Source organism: Bombina bombina, chromosome 1, assembly GCF_027579735.1.
Source record: "Bombina bombina isolate aBomBom1 chromosome 1, aBomBom1.pri, whole genome shotgun sequence".
In the NCBI taxonomy this organism is placed as follows: domain Eukaryota; kingdom Metazoa; phylum Chordata; class Amphibia; order Anura; family Bombinatoridae; genus Bombina; species Bombina bombina.
This window is the reverse complement of record NC_069499.1, coordinates 751,606,538-751,626,335: the sequence shown is the minus strand read 5'-3', so window position 1 is coordinate 751,626,335 and position 19,798 is coordinate 751,606,538. Positions and strand designations below refer to the sequence as shown.

General features: G+C 39.1%; 1 protein-coding gene across 3 annotated transcripts in view; it reads right to left on the bottom strand.

Moving 5' to 3' along the window:
• The window catches only part of LAMP2 (lysosomal associated membrane protein 2), a 275,991-nt gene that overhangs the window by 202,581 nt on the left and 53,612 nt on the right, over nt 1-19,798 (bottom strand). For all 3 annotated transcript variants that reach the window (XM_053699286.1, XM_053699288.1, XM_053699287.1), the window contains exon 6: nt 16,903-17,025. In XM_053699286.1, the coding sequence (XP_053555261.1) occupies nt 16,903-17,025 (123 nt within the window). The remainder of the gene's footprint in view (nt 1-16,902; nt 17,026-19,798) is intronic.

Here is a 19,798-nt window from a genome sequence, read left to right as displayed (position 1 = left end):
TGAAATAGCTTTTGTCTGCCCCCTACCAGAACTGGCTTGGGGGCCCACACCTTCATGGAGGTTTAGGGGCAGGATTTGGTTTCTTATAAGGCTTAGATTTATTCCAATTCGGTGATGGTCTCCAATTAAAGCCAAAGGCCTTAGGGGAAGAAGTGGTTGTCTGTTCTCTAATCTGACAAAATGAACGAAAACAATTGGGAGCTTTAAATTTACCCTTAGATTCTGGTCTGGGGCAGAAAAAACTCCCTCCCCCCAGTAATACTGGAAATATTAGATTCCAATTAAGAAAAGAAAGATAGCAATCTTGTTTAGATACCATGTCAGCATTCCAAGATTTAAGCCATAAAGCTCTTCTAGTAAGAATAGCTAAAGACAAAGATTTGATGTTAAGTTTCACAACATCAAAAGATAGCATCACAAATAAAATGATTTGCATGTTGAAGAGAATAATAATGTTAGATAATTATGGGTCTAAAAAAAACTGCTGAGCTAAACTGTACAACCAAAATATAGAAGCAGCAGCAACATCAGCGAAAGATATAATTGGTCTAAGAATATAGCCAATATGCCCTTCTAAGATAAGATTCAAGTTTTCTATCTAAAGGGTTTAAAAAGAAGTGCCGTCTTCTATAGGAATGGTAGTACCTTTGGCAAGAGTGAAAATAGCCCCATCAACTTTAGGGGCTGTTTCCTAAAGCTTCAAATTAGCAAAATTTTGAAAAATTATATAAGGACCAGGTAGCCGCCTTGAAAATCTGATCCATAGAGGCCTTGTTCTTAAAGGCCCAAGAGAAAGCCACTGCTCTAGTGGAATGAGTCGTTATCCTCTCAGGAGGACGATGTCCACTGTCTCGTAAGCTAAGCAGATGATACTCCTTAACCAAAAAAGATAGGGAAGTCTAAGTAGCCTTCTGACCCGAAGATTGTCTAAGCTCTTTAGTAGCCTGAAGATAGAACTTCAAGGTGCGAACCACATCCAAATTTTAAAGTAAGCGTTCCTTCGAAGGAGGATTAGGACACAAGGAAGGAACCACAATCTCCTGATTGATGTTGCAATCTGACACAACCTTAGGAAGAAAACCTAAATTTAGAACGTAAAACTGCCTTATCTGCATGAAAAAAAATCAAATAAGGGGACTCACATTGCAGAGGAGAAAAAAAAAAAAAAAAAAAAAACACACAACCTTCTAAGATAACAATTTAATGTCAACAGAATGCAGAGGCTCAAACAGAAAGTGTTGCAAAACACAAAGAACAAGATTTAGGCTCCAAGGAGGAGCCCCAGATCTAAACACAGGTCTGATCCTAATCAGAGCCTTAATAAAGGACTGCACGTCTGGAAGCTCAGCCAGTCTCTTGTGCAATAAAAACCGACAGGGCCGAAATCTGTCCCCTCAGGGAACTAGCAGAAAGGTCCTTCTCCAGCCCATCCTGGAGAAAAGATAAGATCCTGGCAACCTTAACTCTGTGCCAGGGAAAAAGCACGCTCTTCACACCAGAATAAAGTAGGTCCTCCACACCTTGTGGTAGATACGCAGAGTAACTGGTTTACGAGCTTGAAGAGTATCAATGACACTCTCAGAGAAACCTCTCTTGGCTAAGACTAAGCGTCCACGCAGTCAGCTTCAGAGAATCTAGATTTTTATGAACAAATGGACCTTGTATCAGCAGGTCTCAGCAACAAGGTAACTTCCACGGAGTCGATGAGGACACCCCCGCTAGATCCGCGAACCACATCCTTTGCGGTCACGATGGAGCAATCAGGATTACCGATAAACGCTGCTGCTTGATGCGGGCCACCACTCAAGGAAGAAGCAGTAATGGAGGAAAAAGATATGAGTTTGAACCTCCAGGGCACTGCTAGTGCATCTATTAGATCCGCATGGGGATCCCTTGACCCGTACCTGGGTAGCTTAGTATTGAGATGGGACGCCATGAGATCTATCTGGCGTCCCCCACTTGCTGCATATCTCTGCAAACACCTCGGGATGGAGAGACCATTCCCCTGGATGGAAGGATTGCAAAAAAAAAGAAAAAAAAAATTCCACCTCCCAGTTGTCCACAACAGAATATAGTTTGCTGACAGCGAACAGCTGTGGGCCTCTGCCCACTTCAGAATCTGAGATACTTCCTTCATCGCTAAGGAACTTCTCGTTCCCCCCTGATGGTTGATGTAAGCCACAAGGTTATATTGTCAGATTGGAATCTGATAAACTGGGATGAACCCAAGTGGCCAAGCCTTTAAGGCCTTAAAGATTGCCTGTAGTTTCAAAATATTGATCGGGGACTTCTGAGTCCACAACCCCTGTGCCTTCCTGGCACCCCAAAACAGCTCCCCATCTGGATAGGTTTGCGTCCATAGTCACAATCTCCCAGGATGGTCTTAAGAAGCATGTCCCTCGGGACAGAGCCAAAGAGAGAGCGATTCTATCGACTGGCTGTCTAATACAATCTGTTGACAGATCTGAATGATCGTCATTCCACTGCCTCAGCATGCACAGTTGTAAAGGTCTGAGACGGAACCTGGGAAAAGGGGATGATGTCCATGCAGGACACCATGAGACCAATCACCTCCATACACTGAGCCACAGAGGGACTCAAGGAGGTCCGGAGGGCAAGACATGCCTAAGTTAGCTTGCAACGTCTCTGGTCTGTTAGAAATATCCTCATGGATATGGAGTCTATTATAGTACCCAAAAATTCCATCCTGGTACTTGGGATAAGAGAACTCTTTTCCAAGTTTATCTTCCATCCATGTGATCGAAAAAGACTGAGAAGGGACTTAGCATTCCGCTAAACGAAAGGATGGTGCTTGCACCAGAATATCATTAAAGTATGGGGCTAATGCAATACTCGAGTTCTGGCAACAGCTAGAAGAGCCCCCAGAACCTTCGTAAAGAATCTTGGAGCAGTAGCTAGGCCAAACTGAAGGGCAATGAACTGTGAGTGCTGGTCCAGGAATGCAAACCTCAGGAACTGAAAGTGTTCCCTGTGGATTAGAACATGAAGGTAAGTGTCCTTCAGATCTATAGTGGTCATAAACTGGCCTTCCTAAATTAAAGGATGGACCTAATTGTCTCCATCTTGAAGGAAGGGACACTGAGAAATTTGTTTAAGCAATTTAGGTCCAGAATTGGGCGGAAAGTTCCCTCCTTCTCTGGGACCACAAAAAGGTTTGAATAAAACCCCAAACCTCTTTCTTCAATAGGCACCAGGACAACTCCTCCTAAGGAGGATAGATCCCAACACGCACCCTAGAAAGGCATCCCTCTTTTCTGGTCTGCTAGACAGATTTGAGAGAAGGAATCTGCCCCTTGGCGGATGAGATTTGAAGCTTATCTTGTATCCCTGAGATACCACCTTCAGTACTCACTGATCCTGTACGTCCTTGAACCAGGTGTCTGAAAAGAGAGAAAGGGGGGGCCGCCCCATCATGCCGATTTGTTTTCGTCAGGCTTCTTATACTGCTTGGATTTATTCCAGGACTGAGCCGGCTTCCAAGTACTCTTGGGTTGCTCGGGCTTAAAGGAGGATTGTTGTTGTTGGGATTTGTCAGAACGAAAATTAGAAGATTGTCGTCCCTTAGACTTGTTCTTATCTTCCGGTAGGAAGGCACCCTTGCCTCCGGTAACCGTAGAAATAATGGAGTCCAGGAATGGACCAAATAAAATCTTTCCCTTGAAGGGAAGAGAAAGGAGTCTTGTCTTAGAAGTTATATCCGCAGACCAAGACTGCAACCAGAGCGCTCGTTAGGCTAGGACCGCAAAGCCACAACAGTAGGTAGCCGCTTCGGCAACTGCAGTCGCCGGTTGAAAAAAAAAAAACAATGTATGTTGAAACATCTTACTCAGAAAGGTTTCCATTTTCTTATCCATCGGCTCTCTGAATGAAGAAATATCCTCAAGAGGTATAGTAGTACGTTCAGCAAGCGTAGAGATAGCACCATCCACCTTAAGAATGGAGCCCCACAAATCCAGTTGAGTCCAGGACCAACTTTTTAAAAGTAGACGAGGGGGAAAAAGGAAGAACCAATTCTTTCCCATCCGTTCTTAATAATGTTTGCCATCTTAACCGGCACAGGAGAAGTCAAAGGAACTTTCCTGTCTTCGTAAACTGTCTAATTTAGGTATCATAGGTTCTTCAGGCAGCGCGGCCTCTGGAACCTCTAACATAGACAGAACCTCCTTTAGATTTAAAATTGAGCACTTGCATTTTTTATTATCCGCAGCAGGAGGCTTAGACGCCAAGGACCCAAAAAGTTCGCCCTCTGAAGCTACAGAGGTTAACTCATCAGATAACAGACATAATAGCTAAATCTGATAAATATTTATATGACTCTGGGTCAGGAGAGCTATGTTTAACTTTTCTCTTGCGTTTGGTAGAGCAAGGTAATGCACGGAGGCCCGCAGACACTGCCATTTATAACTGCATGGCAAAGTCCGCAGGAAGAAGGCCCCCTCCCGATGGAGGATTAGATGTGCTATGGGGAACTGCATGTGGAGTGGATAATATAGCAAGGGTAGTAATCTCACAGGATGCCGAGTCCTGAGAGGTAGACAGCTCAGAGGGACTAGGAGCCTTAGCAGGCTTGTCTCCCTTCTTAGAATTTATAACTGTGTTAAGGAATGTGGAACATAATTGAGTGGGCAGGAAAACATGGCCTCCTCCCAATATAAACAGGTATGATTTAGTACAGATCGAGTACCTTCTAACATGTCCGAGTCCTACATAGCTCAGGTTATACCCACAGAAGGACACAAATAAAGTTTTTTTATCATAGAAATCTGCACCTTTATACTCCCAATGGCTAGGGCACTCACTACCTCCTAGACCCAGACAATTAACAGAGGAAATGCTCTCAGGTTCAAGTCTCAGTCGGAATGGAGGAAATTAACATAGACCACACCCGGTCACATGGAGTGCAAGACAGTACTTCCCCTGTTATTACAAGTACAGAAAGTAATAGGAGCTGTGCAACACTTTCAAAAACAAAACTTAAAAGTGAAACCTGTTTGTTCCAGCCAAAAACACAGTATAAGCCCAGAAATTTTTTTTTTTAAAACAAATTACACAAAGCAGCATGTAAAATAATTAATACCTCCAGAGTTGGGCGCACCACAATGACAGGCTGTAGACTCACGATGAGAGTAAAATCCAATTTTATTATGCACTACGTAAAAACATATGGGCTCACCAGCCCAGTAAAGCTCACAGATAAAAGCACAGGTGTGTCAGGAAACGCAGACGCATTTCGTGAGCATGCTCACTTGTTCACTGCATGAGGAGTGACCTGCATACACCTTCATTTATACCACAATTTTAAAGATACAGTACACTCATATGTGGCATAAATGTGTTGAACTAAAACTGTAAAAAACATTAAGTGATAACATTTTCAATATAAGACAAAATGACACTTAGAGTTCTCAATGTTCAAAATTGAAAAAAAAGTTTGTTAAATACATAAATAAATTAAATTTTTATCTCTTACCTCCTATTGCCAAACTTTGAAAAATAGTTAGATGCATATATTTACTAACTATAACAAAAGATACAAGTTCAGGTCAAGAAAAAAGCTTCACAGAATATATCATTCAGTTTGTAATATTTTTTTACCCCTATGATGTGAAATATATGTTTATATTATAACAGCCTTAATGCAGGAGTAAATATATTTAAATCTTGTATACAGATGAAGATCTCTAATATGTGTAGGAGACATTGATTAAAATGATTTGCTAAATAATTGTATGAAGTTATAATAGAGAGTATCAGAATTCTAATGTAAAACCCTCAATAATGAAAATGCAGTATATTGTTTTGCTGTATATGAAGATATTGAATCTAGATAAATAAATCAAGATCCCTTCTCATATTCAATCCTTGCGGGTTACTTGTTTTTAGTGAGAAAATCCAAAAAACCTCTTGTTTAATTAATCCTCCCTATTTCCACCTCGTCTCCACTGGGGTGCATGGTCTATTCCTTGCAATGACAAACTAGACATATCAGAGTCATGTAAGTTTTTGAAATGTCTGGATATAGGGGTATCAGATTTTTCATCTTTACCAGGACGCAGATGTTCCAGAAACCTGTCCTTGATGGGGCGTTTCATTTTGCCTACATATTGGATATTACAGATGAGGCACGTCAATAGATATACAACATGTGTGGTATTGCAGTTGATAAAATTTATCTTGTGTTCATGTTGAGTCGTGCTTGAATGAAAAACATTTCCTTCCGATACATGCTCACATGTTTTTCAGTCATTCCTTCTACATTTATAGAAGCCCTTTCTGCCTTTAAGCCAGCTTGTATTTGTCTTACTCATCATATCAGATGGAGATAGATGATCAGCTAGAGTTTTTCCTCTCCTACTATATGTAGTTATAAATTTTGGTGTACATGTTGTAATTTGTTTGTTGTCTATCTTTTTGTATTTAAGGAGTTCCTCCCTTGGTACATCTTTTATACTATTTTTGGCTGTGTTAAGAATTTTGTCAGTGTAACCTCTTTGTTTTAACCTATTGGTAATTATCTCAGTATTCTCCTCAAACTTCTCTTGGGTGGTACAATTTCTCCTAGCTCTAATGTACTCACCCTTTGGAATACCTTTGAGTACATGTTAGGGGTGACAGGAGTAAAATAACAATAAGGTATTCCCAGCTGTAGGCTTTCTAAACAGACTAGTTTCAATTTTATGTTCACTGATATTAGAACTAATTTTCAAATCAAGAAAATTAATAGATTCTGCACTGTGCTCTCCAGTGAATTTGATCCCATATGTATTATGGTTTAAGTATTCACAGAAAGAATCCGCTTCTTGAGCATTACCCTCAAAGATGAAAAACAGGTTGTCTATATACCTGTAGAAATGTTTGATTTTAGTCCTGAAAGGATTCCTTTCTCCAAAGACGTGGAACAGCTCCCACCACCCCATAAAGAGGTTGGCGTAGGAGGGGGCAAACTTGGCCCCCATTGCTGTTCCACGTCTTTGGAGAAAGTACTCATTGCCAAACATAAAAAAAGTTATGCATTAGGAGGTATTCTATTGCTCTCAATAGAAAGGACCTAGTAGCCGGCTCATACTCACTGTATGTGTCAAGGAAAAATTCTATAGTCTTTATACCTTTAACATTCTGTAAACAGGTATATAAGGAGGTGACATCCACCACTAGAAACCTAAATTCTGGTTCCCAATCAATTTTATCAAGTGTAATCAAAATTGCTGTGGTATCCTGTATGTAACTTAGAAGACCCTTCACCATAGGTTGTAGGAAGGTGTCCACTAGGTCACTCAGAGGTTCATTCAGGGAATTAATCCCCGCAATGATGGGACGCCCTGGAGGAGAGATAGGGTTTTTATGGATCTTTGGGAAATAATGAAAAATAGGGGAAACTGGATAGGCGGGTATTAATGCTTCTTTAGTAGCTGCACTAATGATATTGTGCTTTGCAAATAAAACAATGCCTACTAATTCACTTTGGTAAGTTTTGGTTGGATTAGTCTGAAGTTTACTGTAAACTTCTCTATCATTTAATTGCCTCTTAGCTTCCACAATGTAGTCCGTTCTGTTAAGAACGACTACATTTCCCCCCCTTGTCAGAGGGTCTAATGAGAATTTGTTCATTATTGGATAAGCTTTTCTATGCGTGTTTTTCTTTAGGTGCTAGATTAGAAAATTGACTAGTTTTTTTTTTAGTTTTTTTCACTAAGTAGTCAGTTTTTCATCAATTGTTTTTTGAAAGATGTCCAAGGCTTTTGGACGTGCATGTATAGGATAGAATGTACTTTTCTTTTTTACAAGGTCATGTTTCACTTCTGTTTCTTTGACAAGATCACAATTAGATGTAGTGCTTTCCCCTATTAATCCATTGAGATCTTTTACTGTACATAGTTCAGAGAAAGATTATCATTGTGGTTTTGTCTGGTCATGCCAGTTTTGTGTACCTCCTGCTCATCAGTCCCGTGAAAGTGTTTTTGCAAGGTTAACTTGCGCACATATCTATTGACATCTAGTACAGTTTCAAAGAGATTGAAATGAGCGGAGGGGACAAAATTGAGACCCTTAGATAATAGTGCAACTTGTGTATCATTTAAAGTGACAGATGCCAAATTTATAACATTGAGGTTTAACTCTGTTGTTTCTGTCCCTGTGACCTCGTCACATATTTCTTCTGATAGAAGTTGCCTCTGTGTCCCTGACAGGTATGTCAAGATATGCTTGTTTTTTTCTTTGGATTTTTTCCCTTTGCCCCTTCTGCCTCTGAGTTTTTTTCTTCCTGTTGCTGGTATAGAAGCTTCCCCGTTTTTTGACTCCTCATTGGTGCCCTCATTTTGTTCCAAGCTTTGTAATGACTGGAATACACTTGACTCATTTTCATCTGTGTTTTCATTATCTGATGAATCTATTTCGTATTCGGTGTCTGAAAAAGTGACTGTTTTTTCTTTTTGTTTGCCAAAATTGTTATTAAAATTTCTTTTGTTGTATTTATGAAATTTTAGCTCGTTTCTAGAGTAATCATCATAGGTCCACTTATAAACTTGATTTGATTCATAGTCTTTTTATCTCGACATTTTATTTGATTTAAAATGCCACAGTTCTTGTCTGAAGCTAATCATACTCTGTTCAAATTTTGTCATATTCTTTAAATTCCTTTTCTCTCTGAAATTCCCGCAGCTTTTCTTGCGCCTCCATTTCTTGCAATAATTCCTTTCTCTGTTTCCTCTTATATTCTACCAGTAGGTCAATCAATGCAAAGGAGCAGGTATCCAGAATACTGTTCCATTTAGTGATAAATTCTGTATCATATGTTACAAAGGATGGAAATGTTTTAACCCTTAGACCTGTTGGGATTCGTCTGTCATTTTTATATATCAAAAAAGACTTTATATCTAGATCCAGCTTAATGTCTTTTTTACTTAAAGAGTCAATTTCAAAGAATAAGCTGTCAATAGTATGTGCAACTTCTTCATACACATCATTAGACTCCTCATTAAAGTTTCTGAATACATAACTTTCTGATTCTTTGTTATCCATTGTTTATTTGTTTTTAAATAGTCAGTTAAATACAGTTTAATGTTCAAACTTACTGTAAGCTTTTTGTAAGGTAATATACGTAAGTGCAAATATAGAGCAAGTGCCATCAAGTTTAATGGAAAAACACCCACCTCGTCTTCAGCCGTAATCCAATCTTAGCGTTGTGCAGAGCTCCGTATAAGCGAATGCCTTGACGTGCAGGATTTAGGTCTTACCTGCCTGGCGTTAAACAAAGCTCCGTATGAGCGAGTGCCTGTAAGTGCAGGGTTTAAATCTTACCTGACTTATTTCCAGCAGCTGTTAGTGGAATTCACTTTGTCGGAAGGCTGCTACCACACAGATTAGCAGATCCAATAACAAGGAACAAGTCGGTGTCTGTGTTTAAGAAGCACGTTCTGTTCTGTTGCAATGACGCTTGAGGGGGTGGAGATCCCGGCTCTCTGTAACGGCCCAATGGAGAGTGGGTGTGCGTGTAGTTCACAGCTGTCTAGCTGTGCAGCCCAGGACAAGTCTGCCAACAAATCCACAGTAAGTACAAATTCCTCCAGTTATGCGCACCACAATGACAGGCTGTAGACTCACGATGAGAGTAAAATCCAATTTTATTATGCACTACGTAAAAACATATATGGGCTCACCAGCCCAGTAAAGTTCACAGATAAAAGCACAGGTGTGTTTGTACTTACTGTGGATTTGTTGGCAGACTTGTCCTGGGCTGCACAGCTAGACAGCTGTTTAAACTACACGCACACCCACTCTCCATTGGGCCGTTACAGAGAGCCGGGATCTCCACACCCTCAAGCGTCATTGCAACAGAACAGAGAGAAGCACGCTGGTAAAACACAGACACCGACTTGTTCCTTAAAATAATTAATACACTGATTAATTAACCCCTTCAGAGAATATTAATCCTGGATCCTGTTATAGCGTTTAAAGTGTAAAAATTGAAACAATCTTACCTCCAGGATCCATGCTGTGGAACAGAACACAGCCTCTCAGGTATGACAGTGTTATAGCAGCGCTCCTGACAGACTTGAGTGAGAGAAAGCTGGCAGTGAAACTCCTCAACACTGATAGCTTAAGAGCTGTTATCAGTAGTCTGAATGGTTTCGCAGAAAAACTTTCCCTGCATCTCCAGACTAACTTTCATCAATACTCTCACTGAGAGGTTGACATGACTACTCAAAACTCCAGTCCTATCTCGAAGGTTTTTTAGGACTCTCCGCATCTTCTGACACTTCTCTGCCACCGCCTAACGTGACAAAAGGCAATAATTACTGGGGGTAATGAGGAAGTGGGAGGGATATTTAAGCCTTTGGCTGGAGTGTCTTTGCCTCCTCCTGGTGGCCAGTTGTTGTATTCCCAACAGTAAGAAAACATAATTTATGTAAGAACTTACCTGATAAATTCATTTCTTTCATATTAACAAGAGTCCATGAGCTAGTGACGTATGGGATATACATTCCTACCAGGAGGGGCAAAGTTTCCCAAACCTTAAAATGCCTATAAATACACCCCTCACCACACCCACAAATCAGTTTAACGAATAGCCAAGAAGTGGGGTGATAAGAAAAAAAGTGCGAAGCATATAAAATAAGGAATTGGAATAATTGTGCTTTATACAAAAAAATCATAACCACCACAAAAAAGGGTGGGCCTCATGGACTCTTGTTAATATGAAAGAAATGAATTTATCAGGTAAGTTCTTACATAAATTATGTTTTCTTTCATGTAATTAACAAGAGTCCATGAGCTAGTGACGTATGGGATAATGACTACCCAAGATGTGGATCTTTCCACACAAGAGTCACTAGAGAGGGAGGGATAAAATAAAGACAGCCAATTCCTGCTGAAAATAATCCACACCCAAAATAAAGTTTAACAAAAAACATAAGCAGAAGATTCAAACTGAAACCGCTGCCTGAAGAACTTTTCTACCAAAAACTGCTTCAGAAGAAGAAAATACATCAAAATGGTAGAATTTAGTAAAAGTATGCAAAGAGGACCAAGTTGCTGCTTTGCAGATCTGGTCAACCGAAGCTTCATTCCTAAACGCCCAGGAAGTAGAAACTGACCTAGTAGAATGAGCTGTAATTCTTTGAGGCGGAATTTTACCCGACTCAACATAGGCAAGATGAATTAAAGATTTCAACCAAGATGCCAAAGAAATGGCAGAAGCTTTCTGGCCTTTCCTAGAACCGGAAAAGATAACAAATAGACTAGAAGTCTTACGAAAAGATTTCGTAGCTTCAACATAATATTTCAAAGCTCTAACAACATCCAAAGAATGCAATGATTTCTCCTTAGAATTCTTAGGATTAGGACATAATGAAGGAACCACAATTTCTCTACTAATGTTGTTGGAATTCACAACTTTAGGTAAAAATTCAAAAGAAGTTCGCAACACCGCCTTATCCTGATGAAAAATCAGAAAAGGAGATTCACACGAAAGAGCAGATAATTCAGAAACTCTTCTAGCAGAAGAGATGGCCAAAAGGAACAAAACTTTCCAAGAAAGTAATTTAATGTCCAATGAATGCATAGGTTCAAACGGAGGAGCTTGAAGAGCTCCCAAAACCAAATTCAAACTCCATGGAGGAGAAATTGACTTAATGACAGGTTTTATACGAACCAAAGCTTGTACAAAACAATGAATATCAGGAAGAATAGCAATCTTTCTGTGAAAAAGAACAGAAAGAGCGGAGATTTGTCCTTTCAAAGAACTCGCGGACAAACCCTTATCTAAACCATCCTGAAGAAACTGTAAAATTCTCGGTATTCTAAAAGAATGCCAAGAAAAATGATGAGAAAGACACCAAGAAATATAAGTCTTCCAGACTCTATAATATATCTCTCGAGATACAGATTTACGAGCCTGTAACATAGTATTAATCACGGAGTCAGAGAAACCTCTATGACCAAGAATCAAGCGTTCAATCTCCATACCTTTAAATTTAAGGATTTCAGATCCGGATGGAAAAAAGGACCTTGAGACAGAAGGTCTGGTCTTAACGGAAGAGTCCATGGTTGGCAAGATGCCATCCGGACAAGATCCGCATACCAAAACCTGTGAGGCCATGCCGGAGCTATTAGCAGAACAAACGAGCATTCCCTCAGAATCTTGGAGATTACTCTTGGAAGAAGAACTAGAGGCGGAAAGATATAGGCAGGATGATACTTCCAAGGAAGTGATAATGCATCCACTGCCTCCGCCTGAGGATCCCGGGATCTGGACAGATACCTGGGAAGTTTCTTGTTTAGATGAGAGGCCATCAGATCTATCTCTGGGAGCCCCCACATTTGAACAATCTGAAGAAATACCTCTGGGTGAAGACACCATTCGCCCGGATGCAACGTTTGGCGACTGAGATAATCCGCTTCCCAATTGTCTACACCTGGGATATGAACCGCAGAGATTAGACAGGAGCTGGATTCCGCCCAAACCAAAATTCGAGATACTTCTTTCATAGCCAGAGGACTGTGAGTCCCTCCTTGATGATTGATGTATGCCACAGTTGTGACATTGTCTGTCTGAAAACAAATGAACGATTCTCTCTTCAGAAGAGGCCAAAACTGAAGAGCTCTGAAAACTGCACGGAGTTCCAAGATATTGATCGGTAATCTCACCTCCTGAGATTCCCAAACTCCTTGTGCCGTCAGAGATCCCCACACAGCTCCCCAACCTGTGAGACTTGCATCTGTTGAAATTACAGTCCAGGTCGGAAGAACAAAAGAAGCCCCCTGAATTAAACGATGGTGATCTGTCCACCACGTTAGAGAGTGCCGAACAATCGGTTTTAAAGATATTAATTGATATATCTTCGTGTAATCCCTGCACCATTGGTTCAGCATACAGAGCTGAAGAGGTCGCATGTGAAAACGAGCAAAGGGGATCGCGTCCGATGCAGCAGTCATAAGACCTAGAATTTCCATGCATAAGGCTACCGAAGGGAATGATTGAGACTGAAGGTTTCGACAGGCTGTAATCAATTTTAGACGTCTCTTGTCTGTTAAAGACAAAGTCATGGACACTGAATCTATCTGGAAACCCAGAAAGGTTACCCTTGTTTGAGGAATCAAAGAACTTTTTGGTAAATTGATCCTCCAACCATGATCTTGAAGAAACAACACAAGTCGATTCGTATGAGACTCTGCTAAATGTAAAGACGGAGCAAGTACCAAGATATCGTCCAAATAAGGAAATACCACAATACCCTGTTCTCTGATTACAGACAGAAGGGCACAGAGAATCTTTGTGAAAATTCTTGGAGCTGTAGCAAGGCCAAACGGTAGAGCCACAAATTGGTAATGCTTGTCTAGAAAAGAGAATCTCAGGAACTGATAATGATCTGGATGAATCGGAATATGCAAATATGCATCCTGTAAATCTATTGTGGACATATAATTCCCTTGCTGAACAAAAGGCAATATAGTCCTTACAGTTACCATCTTGAACGTTGGTATCCTTACAGAACGATTCAATAATTTTAGATCCAGAACTGGTCTGAAGGAATTCTCCTTCTTTGGTACAATGAAGAGATTTGAATAAAACCCCATCCCCTGTTCCGGAACTGGAACTGGCATAATTACTCCAGCCAACTCTAGATCTGAAACACAATTCAGAAATGCTTGAGCTTTCACTGGATTTACTGGGACATGGGAAAGAAAAAATCTCTTTGCAGGAGGTCTCATCTTGAAACCAATTCTGTACCCTTCTGAAACAATGTTCTGAATCCAAAGATTGTGAACAGAATTGATCCAAATTTCTTTGAAAAAACGTAACCTGCCCCCTACCAGCTGAACTGGAATGAGGGCCGTACCTTCATGTGAACTTAGAAGCAGGCTTTGCCTTTCTAGCAGGCTTGGATTTATTCCAGACTGGAGATGGTTTCCAAACTGAAACTGCTCCTGAGGACGAAGGATCAGGCTTTTGTTCTTTGTTGAAACGAAAGGAACGAAAACGATTGTTAGCCCTGTTTTTACCTTTAGACTTTTTATCCTGTGGTAAAAAAGTTCCTTTCCCACCAGTAACAGTTGAAATAATAGAATCCAACTGAGAACCAAATAATTTGTTTCCCTGGAAAGAAATGGAAAGTAGAGTTGATTTAGAAGCCATATCAGCATTCCAAGTCTTAAGCCATAAAGCTCTTCTGGCTAAGATAGCCAGAGACATAAATCTAACATCAACTCTAATAATAAAAAATGGCATCACAGATGAAATTATTAGCATGCTGGAGAAGAATAATAATATCATGAGAATCACGATTTGTTACTTGTTGCGCTAGAGTTTCCAACCAAAAAGTTGAAGCTGCAGCAACATCAGCCAATGATATAGCAGGTCTAAGAAGATTACCTGAACATAGATAAGCTTTTCTTAGAAAAGATTCAATTTTTCTATCTAAAGGGTCCTTAAACGAGGTACCATCTGATGTAGGAATGGTAGTACGTTTAGCAAGGGTAGAAATAGCCCCATCAACTTTAGGGATTTTGTCCCAAAATTCTAACCTGTCAGGCGGAACAGGATATAATTGCTTAAAACGTTTAGAAGGAGTAAATGAATTACCCAATCTATCCCATTCCTTAGCAATTACTGCAGAAATAGCATTAGGAACAGGAAAGACTTCTGGAATAACCGCAGGAGCTTTAAAAACCTTATCCAAACGTATAGAATTAGTATCAAGAGGACTAGAATCCTCTATTTCTAAAGCAATTAGTACTTCTTTAAGCAAAGAGCGAATAAATTCCATCTTAAATAAATATGAAGATTTATCAGCATCAATCTCTGAGACAGAATCCTCTGAACCAGAAGAGTCCAAAGAATCAGAATGATGGTGTTCATTTAAAAATTCATCTGTAGAGAGAGAAGATTTAAAAGACTTTTTACGTTTACTAGAAGGAGAAATAACAGACAAAGCCTTCTTTATGGATTCAGAAACAAAATCTCTTATGTTATCAGGAACATTCTGCACCTTAGATGTTGAGGGAACTGCAACAGGCAATGGTACATCACTAAAGGAAATATTATCTGCATTAACAAGTTTGTCATGACATTTAATACAAACAACAGCTGGAGGAATAGCTACCAAAAGTTTACAGCAGATACACTTAGCTTTGGTAGATCCAGCAGGCAGAGGTTTTCCTGTAGTATCTTCTGGCTCAGATGCAACGTGAGACATCTTGCAATATGTAAGAGAAAAAACAACATATAAAGCAAAATAGATCAAATTCCTTATAAGACAGTTTCAGGAATGGGAAAAAAATGCCAAACATCAAGCTTCTAGCAACCAGAAGCAAATGAAAAATGAGACTGAAATAATGTGGAGACAAAAGCGACGCCCATATTTTTTGGCGCCAAATAAGACGCCCACATTATTTGGCGCCTAAATGCTTTTGGCGCCAAAAATGACGCCACATCCGGAACGCCGGAACGCAACTTCCGGCGACACGTATGACGCCGGAAACGGAAAAGAATTTTTGCGCCAAAAAAAGTCCGCGCCAAGAATGACGCAATAAAATGAAGCATTTTCAGCCCCCGCGAGCCTAACAGCCCACAGGGAAAAAAGTCAAATTTTTGAGGTAAGAAAAAATATGATAATTAAAGCATAATCCCAAATATGAAACTGACTGTCTGGAAATAAGGAAAGTTGAACATTCTGAGTCAAGGCAAATAAATGTTTGAATACATATATTTAGAACTTTATAAATAAAGTGCCCAACCATAGCTTAGAGTGTCACAGAAAATAAGACTTACTTACCCCAGGACACTCATCTACATGTTTGTAGAAAGCCAAACCAGTACTGAAACGAGAATCAGTAGAGGAAATGGTAAATATAAGAGTATATCGTCGATCTGAAAAGGGAGGTAAGAGATGAATCTCTACGACCGATAACAGAGAACCTTATGAAATAGACCCCGTAGAAGGAGATCACTGCATTCAATAGGCAATACTCTCCTCACATCCCTCTGACATTCACTGCACGCTGAGAGGAAAACCGGGCTCCAACTTGCTGCGGAGCGCATATCAACGTAGAATCTAGCACAAACTTACTTCACCACCTCCCTTGGAGGCAAAGTTTGTAAAAACTGATTTGTGGGTGTGGTGAGGGGTGTATTTATAGGCATTTTAAGGTTTGGGAAACTTTGCCCCTCCTGGTAGGAATGTATATCCCATACGTCACTAGCTCATGGACTCTTGTTAATTACATGAAAGAAATGAAGCTGTGGACTCTCCCTATCTAAGGAAGGAAATGCAACACACAAATATCTGCATTTGCAAAGGTATTTGTAAGTTGCACTTTAACACACATATAATATATATATATATATTTATTTATTTTTTCTTTTATGATTTAGAAAGAGAATGCAATTTTAAACAACTTTCTAATTTACTTATATTATCTAATTTGTTTTATTCTCTTGCTATTCTTTGAAAAGCATATCTAGATATGCTCACTAGCTGCTGATTGGTTGCTGCACATAGAAGCCTCGTGTGATTGGCTCATCATGTGCATTGCTTTTTCTTCAACTAAGGATATTTAAAAAATGAACCAAAATAAATAATGGAAGTAAATTGTAATGTTGTTTAAATTTCTATTCTCTATCTGAATCATGAAAGAAAGATTTTGGGTTTAGTGGCCCTTTAAATACTCATGTGCATGTTAGATATAGATATATAGCAGAAAAATATACATTTCTATTTATAATAAACATTTTCCCTACAGTGATGTCACACATTGCCCTTTTCTTTTGTGACCCATTATAAAAATAGTTGATTGCTTGTAAAAATTGTGTTTTGTTTTGAGATAAACCAGTTTCATTGTACATAGTACCAAAAATACATAAAGCTGCTTATAATTACTCACAATTGCAAATAAAAACTCAATTGTTGTGGAGTTGTCGGTGAGCTTTAGAACTGAAGTCTCATTGCTGCAGCTTCCAGAGCTTCTTGTTGTATTTGGGTCAATGTTGAAAGGCATCCATACGCTCTAGAAGGAGACAAAAGGACAGGTAGAACAGCAAATGAAAAACTTTGAACCAAACCTGCTAACCTATTGGTAGCAGTGTGCGTATGAGCCAATAGTATAGCTGTTTAAATATGAAGAGAGAGAAAGAGAAAGAAAGAAAGAAAAAGAAAAAGAAAGAAAAAAGAAAAAGAAAAAAAAGAGAAAGAAAAAGAAAAAGAAAAAAAAAGAGAAAGAAAAAGAAAAAGAAAAAAAAAAAGAGAAAGAAAAAGAAGAAAAAGAGAAAGAAAGAGAGAAAGAAAGAAAGAGAGAAAGAAAGAAAGAAAGAAAGAAAGAGAGAAAGAAAGAAAGTGCTGTAATTATGGGAGATTTTAACTATTCTGATATAAACTGGGCCAATGAAACTAGTAATTCAGCTAAGGGGGATAGATTTATAAATGTTCTCAGGGATATCTTCTTGTCACAATTAATAGAGGAGCCAACTAGGAGTAACGCTATATTGGATTTAGTGCAATCAAATAATACAGATATAATATCAAACATAGAAGTTAAAGAACATTTGGGTAACAGTGATCATAACATGGTCACATTTGAAATCTCTTTTCATATGCAGTGTTTTAAAGGCTTAACTAAGACTTAATTTCAAGAAAGCAAAATTCAACGATTTAAGGAAATCATTAAATAATATAAATTGGGACAATGTATTTTCTAATAAAAATACAGAGGATAAATGGATAATATTTAAAAATGTGTTAAATAAATATACATATCAACACATACCATATGGTTATAAAAATAAAAAAACAAAGCCGTTATGGCTAAATAAAAATGTGTTAAGAGAAATTAGGAAAAAACGTAGGGCATTTAAATTATTAAAAGAAAATAGTACAGACTCCGCATACAATATTTATAAGGAATGTAACAAAGCATGCAAAAAAGCAATCAAATTAGCAAAAATTGAAAATGAAAAATTAATTGCCAAGGATTCTAACCCTAAAAGGTTCTTTAAGTACATAAAAAGCAAAAAATCTAAGAAGGATAATATAGGTACATAAAAATGCATGGAGGTTAGCATGATAAATAATGACAGGGAGAAGGCTGAGGTACTAAACCAGTTTTTTTCTTCAGTATACACAAGAGAGGAACCATTGAATGATACTTTGGAACAGAATAGAACAGACCATACCACTAACTGGGTTATGTTTAGAGGATATCAGGAAAAAACTGGAAAATATTAAGGTAAATAAAACTCCAGGCCCAGATGGAATACACCCAAGGGTGTTAAGGGAACTTAGCACTGTTATAAACAAACCTTTACTCTCAATTTTTCAAGACTCATTATCCTCAGGCATGGTACCCCAGGATTGGCGTAAAGCTGATGTGGTGCCACTCTTCAAAAAGGGAAGCAGGGATGATCCAGGAAGCTATAGACCAGTTATTCTGACATCAATAGTGGGGAAGATATTTGAAGGGATTATAAAGGATTATATTGATGAGCATATTCGTGTAAACAAGATTATGAGTTCTAATCAGCATGGCTTTAGGAGAAATAGATCATGTCAAACTAATCTAATTAGATTCTACGAGGAAGTAAGTAAAAATATAGATAAAGGGGAATCAGTTGATGTGATATACTTAGATTTTGCAAAGGCATTTGATACAGTGCCACATGAGAGATTAATGCACAAAATTAAGGTACTGGGAATAGCTGAAAATGTTAGCTCATGGATAAATAACTGGATAAAAGATAGGGAGCAACGAGTAGTAGTAGTAAATGGATCATACTCAGATTGGACAAAGGTAATCAGTGGCGTCCCCCAGTGATCAGTACTGGGCCCTGTTCTTTTTAATATTTTTATAAATGACTTGGAGCAAGGATTAAATAGCGACATCTCTATTTTTGCAGATGATACTAAGTTAAGTAAGGTCATTAGGTCAGAGCAGGACAAACTCTCTTTACAAAGGGATTTGCTAAAATTAGAACTATGGGCAAGTGAATGGAAAATGAGATTTAATACGGAAAAATGCAAGGTTCTACATTTTGGAAGTAAAAATAAGCAGGCTACGTATTTTTTAAATGGGACAAGACTTAGCCAAACACAGGAGGAAAGGGATTTGGGAGTAGTAATAGATAACAAGCTAAAGATGGGTGCTTCAAAGGCTAATAAGATACTAGCATGTATTAAAAGAGGCATTGATTCAAGGGAGGAAAGCATAATTCTGTCATTACATAAAGCCCTGGTAAGACCTCACCTTGAGTTTGGAGTGCAGTTCTGGGGACCGATTGCTAAAAAAAGATATTGCAGAACTAGAAAAAGTTCAGAGAAGGGCCACAAAGCTAATAAGGGGATTGGAGAAATTAATCTATGAGGAGAGGCTAGCCAAACTGGGTCTGTTTTCTTTAGAAAAAAGGCGCTTGTTACGGTTGCCTCCAGGCTGGCTGGAAGTTGGACCGTAGAAAAGGATGCTCCTAGCGCTCACCAAAGGAGCAGCAGCACCGTAGACTCTATAACTGCTGCGTAGCCACCATAAGTAATGCAGACTCTATGAACCACCGCTGCTGGGCTGGTATCTCGCCGTCTGCTCTGCGCCCTGGACCTATGACCAGGCTCCAGTAGGTGAACCTCTTCCTTCTGTAGCAATCCCTGTAGCTAAGGGAGTATGAAGAGCATAGCAATCCCTGTAGTGATTATAAGCTGTATCCTACAAACATGAGTCAAAGCTTCAAGTTAGAGGGTCAACATAGGTCTCATGTGCTGGAGCACACAGCCTGCTTTTTATTGAGGTTACATGCAAA